Here is a 6,527-nt window from a genome sequence, read left to right as displayed (position 1 = left end):
AGGTCCGACTTCACCCAGAGAAGATATGAGTCTACACCTCCGACTTCCCTAATACAGTGCTCACACCACCAGGACAAAAGTCAGGCATTATGCATGCACTTAGAATCATAGAAAACACTTAAACCCAGAAAACATTTCGCACTTCTCCAACCATCCTGAAGTTAAACCCCTGACTGGTCAAACGAGGGAGATATGTGGGGCCAGCAGGAAGAATCCAAACTAGCTGTGTGCCTCAGCAGAACTGTACTGCTCTGAAAATGTGCAGGTGTGGGGCTATAGCATGAACTGTAGCTCCAAACAGGGCAGGAACTTCTCCACTGCTTCCCTTCAACTGGTTATTTAAGTACAAGGGGCAGCAGCACAGCTTCAGTTAACCACCCCCACACCTGTGATTGGATCCATAGCCCCAGACAACATTGTGCTAAGATGCTGTATGACTCTGCACCCTCTGAATGGAAAGCTTAACAAGGCCCTGAGAGTGGACAGACTTGTCTTGCAAAGAGATAAGCTGCTTCTAGTTCATCATTTAAGTGTGCAGAGATAGGGTTCTGCAGGCTATCAGGCAAGCAGTACATGGTGAGGTAGGTTTGTGGGACTGTGTATGGGGTTGAGAGGAGGTTATCTATGGGAATGAGATGAAGGTGAGCCATGGAATCAAAGGGTGTTGTGGGGCAGGAGACATGGAAATTGGAAGTAAGAAATTTCCATTCTTGCCCATCTGTGCTGTTCAAAGCATATGCATAAGTATGAGAAATGATATCACATTTCCCATAGTATTTTCTTTTGTTTTCTGTCCTGCTCTGAACTCTTTCAACAGAACCCCAACCAAATCAGGTCTCCAAAAGTTCACAGATTTTATTAGCGAATGTATCCAAAGGAAAGAAGGGGGAAAGGGAACCAACTCTTTCCAGAGGGCATCTGTAAGATCTGTAACACTAATATGTGCTAAAATTCATAAATACAAAATGTTGGTGCAGGTTTGTGGGCGTGGGTCATTATTTACATGTTGTGACAAGCTGCTGGCTTGCTTTTGTGAAACAACATTACAAGGGCCATTACAGGGCCCCATGTTTGTCTATGTGCTGCTGCCACCACTGCTTTTTCCAGAAGTCCCAGTCTTCTGCAGCCGGCTAGTGCTTGGTTGTCGAGGCATCCTTTGAGCAGATCCTTCCCGGCTGCTCCGTTCCGCCAGCGCCTGGGCTCCACCCACTGCAGAACTGGTTTTATTTCTCCCTGGATGGACAAATAAACATGTTAACTTTAGCATCCCAATCTCACATCATGATCATGTTGCACCCACGCTGCTAGTGTTCCTCGAGACTTCGTGCAGTAGGTAAGATTCCATTAGATGTTGCAAATTAATCCAGCATCCAATGTAGGTAGGCAACTCATGAGCTGTAACTGAATTGATGTCAGGTAGCATAAATCCAAATCCAACTGCAGCAGTGGCACTGAATCATATTCAGCAGAATTGGTTTCACCAAGAAAATTGCACAAATGGCTTTGTTCTTTAAGTGAGATTGGTTGTGTGTGATTGCACAGGAACACCAGCATTGGAAATGGCAACTTAGGAAGAATTTAAAGAGCATCTAACATGTCATAATTGGGATATAAGCCAACGTCCCCGAGTCCATGCCTCTGCAGTCCACAGTCACAGAGTCATGCTGAAATCCCTCTTGTTCAAGGCACTTTGTTAAAGACCTCTCAGCTCCTGGGAGCTTTCTGATTGTTCTATTGAGCTTTCTGGCAGTTTGGGGGCTTACATTCATTGCATGGCTGCAGTGAGGCACCACTGAACGTTCATTATAAATACAGTGTTGCATTTGGGCTGTTGTTTCCCTGTCTCGGATATTGAGAGGTGTTGCAAGATCAATGGCTACACAATGTACAGTAACCTCCCTTGATGTCATTTGGAATGAATCCTGTTTGTATTGCCAATCGGACAGGGAACTGTAGAAACTTTATTCCACTGTTGCAATACTTACCAAAAAAGTCTTTCCTACATGGGAACATTGCTGTTCCCTGAAAGCCACTATGCCAACAGCTTGCTGCACTAGAAAAAACACTCTGATGGCTTCCAAGGAACAAAAATGTAAGTGGCCCATTTGCATTGGTATGCACTCTGACAAACAGGGAGAACAAACCCAGCAAATGCATTCACTGGTCTCAGACATGTCAGTTGCTCTTTAAGAAAAATGTATTATTGTAGACTTATTATCTACCAGCAGTTATCAGCCCAAAGCCAGCCAAACAGCCTTGCAATTTTTCTTCTTAGCCCAAGCTCAAAAGCACTTAAGCAACTTTACTAATGCAAGTGCTGTCAATGGAAGCACACAGACTGTACAGAGGAGAAATGTAACCTTATCCCATTTGAGCCAAAAACAAACTGACAGCAACAATTAAACACCAGGGTTTGCTATTTGCCTTTTGGCAATCCAATAGATGTTTGTATGTGTAAACACCATCTTCCCTCAAATGCATCCAGCCAGCAGGACTAAGTCCCTCCTTTGCTTAGGCACATGACAGCATGTGTATCAAGCCATGTGCATATACAAAATGAGGATCTGAGCACACAAGGCTGGTATAACTAGCTGCTATTGGGAATTGGGCCTTTCATCTTCTGATTTTATATAAATCTATTGTGGAGAAAGGAAGGATCGCTTTGAAGATACAAGTGGTGTGTGTGCCTTCAACCCTCCTCTCCCGAAGCCAGTATTAAAAACCCACGTTGATTACAACAGGTAGGACCAGGCCATACACCCAAGATGAGGGGTAAGACATGCACTTTTCCTTTACCATCTGCATTAAAACAGTATGTCATAATTAAGGAAATCAGTGCATATTAGTGTAAACCACAAAAGGAAGTTATGTCAAATAGCTTCCTCACACAGCAATGAAAATAATAAGGATTGTGCCAAAAGGCCCTTCCCAGACAGTCATTTGGGCATGCAATGTTCAGTGTATGCTTGGTGGTTTGTCGTTTAATGGTTTGTGTGTCCCCTCCAAATCAGCTCAGACTAAACATCCATTTTAAAACCACAGATACAAAGATGCACTACCTCAGGCTTTTAGTTTTTCCCCTCAAGGAGTATTGCAATGGCTTTAAACCTCAGCTTTTGTTTCACTTGACAGATAGAGATGTATCTCTAAGACCACCTCTAGCAACAGCTGGGCCCCAAGAAGCTAGGAATATTTATGAAGGGAGCAGCTGCTGGTTTCTTCACTTCTTCTATATTAGTGCAGACAGGAGGCTGGCGAGGCTATGAGGTGCTAGAAAGGAATATGCAGGGTATGTAGAGTAGGAAGAGACAGGCTTACAAAAGTGAATGAGGACCCATGGGAGACTGCCACACCACCATCTCCAGGTGCTTTTTAGCTGTCGACAGCACTGTTCTCTTCGTCTCTCCTCTGCCCAGCCTATTAGTGGCCCTCACTCAGGGGATTATGTCCTTTTCACTCTTTAGTGGCAGCAAGGACAGTTCATGTTTGATACCTAGAAAGATACCAAGATCTGTTTCTAAGCACCTAAAGGAAGACAAGCATTAAGGAATGGCCAAACATGGAATTGTCAGGAGAAAGTCATGTTTAACCAAGCTGGTTGCCTTTTATGACAAGGTGAAAGGGTTTGTGGATGCAGAGAGAGCAGTGGATGTGATACACTGCAGATTTAGCAAGGTTTTTGCAATGGGAGATAGCTTCAGTCTTGACACTAAACTAAGGAAAACACAGGCTAGCTGAAACTTAAGGCAGGTGAGTAACTGGATCATTGTGTTCCAAAAGGAAATAATGGCTCAAAGTCAAACAGGGAGCAGGTACCATATGACGTTCCCTGGTGGTCTATCCTGGCTGTGGTACTGTTCCAATATTTTAATCACTTGGGGGTAAATTGAACACACACTTTTTAAATTTACAGATAGCCCCAGACTGGGTGGAGTTAGCTGACGCTACAGAGGACAGGATAAAGATCAATACAACTCTGAGTTATTAATAAGATGATTTTTCCAATCTATTGGGTTAAATTCAATAAGGACAAGTGCAAAGCGTCATGTGCAAATCATGGGAAGGGAAGCAAGTCTTCCATTCTATTCAACACTGGTACAGTCTCATCTGGACTGGAGCACTATGTTCAGTGGTGGGCACTGCCCTTCAAGAAGGAAGTGGACAGACTGGAAAGAGTCCAGAGGAAAGCAGCAAAAAAATGATCAGAGGTCTAGAAATTATGGTAGATGAGGAAAGGTGGCAAGAACTGAGACCACTTAGTTTTGAGACGAGTGAGGGAGATTTGATAGTAGGTCTTCAAATAAAAGAAGGGCTATTTATTAAGGATGGTTGGCGATTAATTGTTTTCTGTGCTCACAGGAAACAGGATAAGAAGAAATGAGTTGAAATTGCAGTAAGTTTCAGTTGGATATTAGGAAGAATGCTCTAAATACGGGGGTGAATACACACGGCAACAGGGAGCGTGTGGAATCTCCCTTTCTGGACACTCTTAAGTATAAGTTTGACAGCTCTTTGTTGGGATGGTTCAGGCAGGGATATTTCTGCTTTACAGCAAGCTGCTGGATCAAATGACCTCCTGGGGACCCCATTTCTTTATGATTCTCTATAGGGAAAAACCGCAGCTTCCAAATCTGCCTTTCATTTCTCAACTGCTGCTGCTCTTATGCCTGCCTGTAACAAGCTGAGGAAGCAGACACAACGCTTGGAACAATCCAGCCAATTTCAGACCCCAAGTTAACAGGCTCCTTGGTGCAGCTCCTTACTCGAGTCCCTCTGCCAGCACATGGGGGCTCAGTTACGTGCTTCTGTATCTTAAAGAGTATTCCATGCCTTGGTGTTGCATCAGACCCACACAAACATCATCAGGCGGGCACTGGCCCTAGTCAGCATCAGAGCAGTCACCCTGATTATAATAGCAGGCCTTGAAAGGGCACAGACACGGATGAAAGGGCACAGCCTTGCAGCCATTCTTCCTCTCCTTTCAGTTATTATATTAGTCGTTCCTGACAGCACTAAGAGGCAGCAGCTGATTCCAAATAGATACCGCACCCTTGATAGATCTATATTTCAGGCTGTATAAGTACGCCACAGATTGAAGAGTGGTGAAAGGGGGGCTGCTCCTTATCAAGTATGCCACAGAACAAAGATGTTAAACTTATGGCCTGTGAGCTGGTTCTGGCCCTTGGAGCTACGTTGTGTGACCCAAGGGGCTCAGAGGGGCCAGGAATTTGGGGACACAGCTTGCCACCAAAATCAGAGCAAAGAACCCTATTGGTGACAGATGTGGGCAGCTGGAAGGGAGTAGCAATGGCTGCACTAACCTCTGTGGCCGCTACTGCCACATCCAGATCTGGCTCATGAGGGAGACCTGGGGTCCAGATCTAACCTAAGTGCAAAGTGAGTTTGACACCCCTGCCACAGAAAACTGCTGGTACCAGTCCAGAGACTGGTACCATGGCAGGATTCACTTTAACTGAGCAGCGAAGCTCTGGTCTGTCCCCAAGTACAGGTGACAGGAACATGGAACAAAGAACAGTAGTGACTGCAGAGCAGTCTGAAGCCTGCCTGTTCAGTGTCAGCCATAACACATGATGAGCTGCAAGCAGCACTTTGGTTCCCAGATTGTCTGTGAACATGGCCTCGTGCTCTTCCCATGCTGACTGTGAACATGTACGCAGTGAGATGAGAAACTCACTGTTCTCAGTGCTGCATCCCTGTGAGGATAACCCAGGGAATAATACCACTTGCCAACGTTCTCTACAAATACGGTTTAAAGGCAATGGCACAACTGTGAGACTAACTCAAAGACAGAAGCAACTGTTAGATATTCTTTAAGTGGACACACGAAATGAATGCGACTGAGCTGCCAAACTCCTACAAGTCCCGTATCTAAATTCTTATCAGATAGCTCTTGCTTTTGTAAACACAGATAACACCTAGATCTGATCTTTGTGCCTTTATTGGACAAATATGCAAAAGAAGAAACTGATGCTAGTTTGATTTGAAACACTGGTTGGATTGGAAAGGAAAAGGTGTCCTTGCCCATTAGCTTAAATCCTGGGGCCTAGCTGAAAAGGAAGTGGTTGAATTCCTCTCCATTTGCAGGCCATGTGAGCAGACTCAGCAGGCCATGCTCTTCTGCTCTCCTGGTCGCTCCTCCCCTTCTCTCAGCAATCTTCTGGGAGCTCTTGGGCAGGGGATTTACCCTTTCTTGGGACTTTCGGCACAATTTATGGGTCTAAACCAAAATGGCAGTGAGATTAATGTATTATTTAGAGAACTCTCAAACTAGGCTCAGGAACATTGGAGCCCTCTAGTCCTCTAGCCAAAGCCCTATGTGATGATTTATGGTCCTCTGTAACATCTGGCAAGTTACCTGCCTGAGCAAAGTCCACAGCACTAAAATTAGGGAACTTCCCAGGTGCAACCAGAAGGAAAGTACCTTGCTCACAGCTCTGCACTAAGCTGTTACTGCAGAGTCTCTGTATCTGTGGGCATCCATTCCAATCAGCCCAGAAAGTAAAAAC

At 44.9% G+C, this 6,527-nt stretch overlaps 1 protein-coding gene across 2 annotated transcripts in view; it reads right to left on the bottom strand.

Annotated features, from left to right (window-relative positions):
- Nucleotides 1-837: 837 nt before the first annotated feature.
- LOC149852403 (mitotic-spindle organizing protein 2B-like) overlaps nucleotides 838-6,527 on the bottom strand; it is a 28,917-nt gene continuing 23,227 nt past the window's right edge. For both annotated transcript variants that reach the window (XM_090028972.1, XM_090028973.1), the window contains one exon: nucleotides 838-1,233. In XM_090028972.1, coding sequence (XP_089885098.1) covers nucleotides 1,076-1,233 — 158 coding nt within the window. In that variant the 3' untranslated portion in view covers nucleotides 838-1,075. The remainder of the gene's footprint in view (nucleotides 1,234-6,527) is intronic.

Source organism: Crocodylus siamensis, chromosome 15 (genome assembly GCF_052110815.1).
Source record: "Crocodylus siamensis isolate JL-2025a chromosome 15, ASM5211081v1, whole genome shotgun sequence".
NCBI classification, from domain to species: domain Eukaryota; kingdom Metazoa; phylum Chordata; order Crocodylia; family Crocodylidae; genus Crocodylus; species Crocodylus siamensis.
This window is presented reverse-complemented; position numbering and strand designations above follow the sequence as displayed.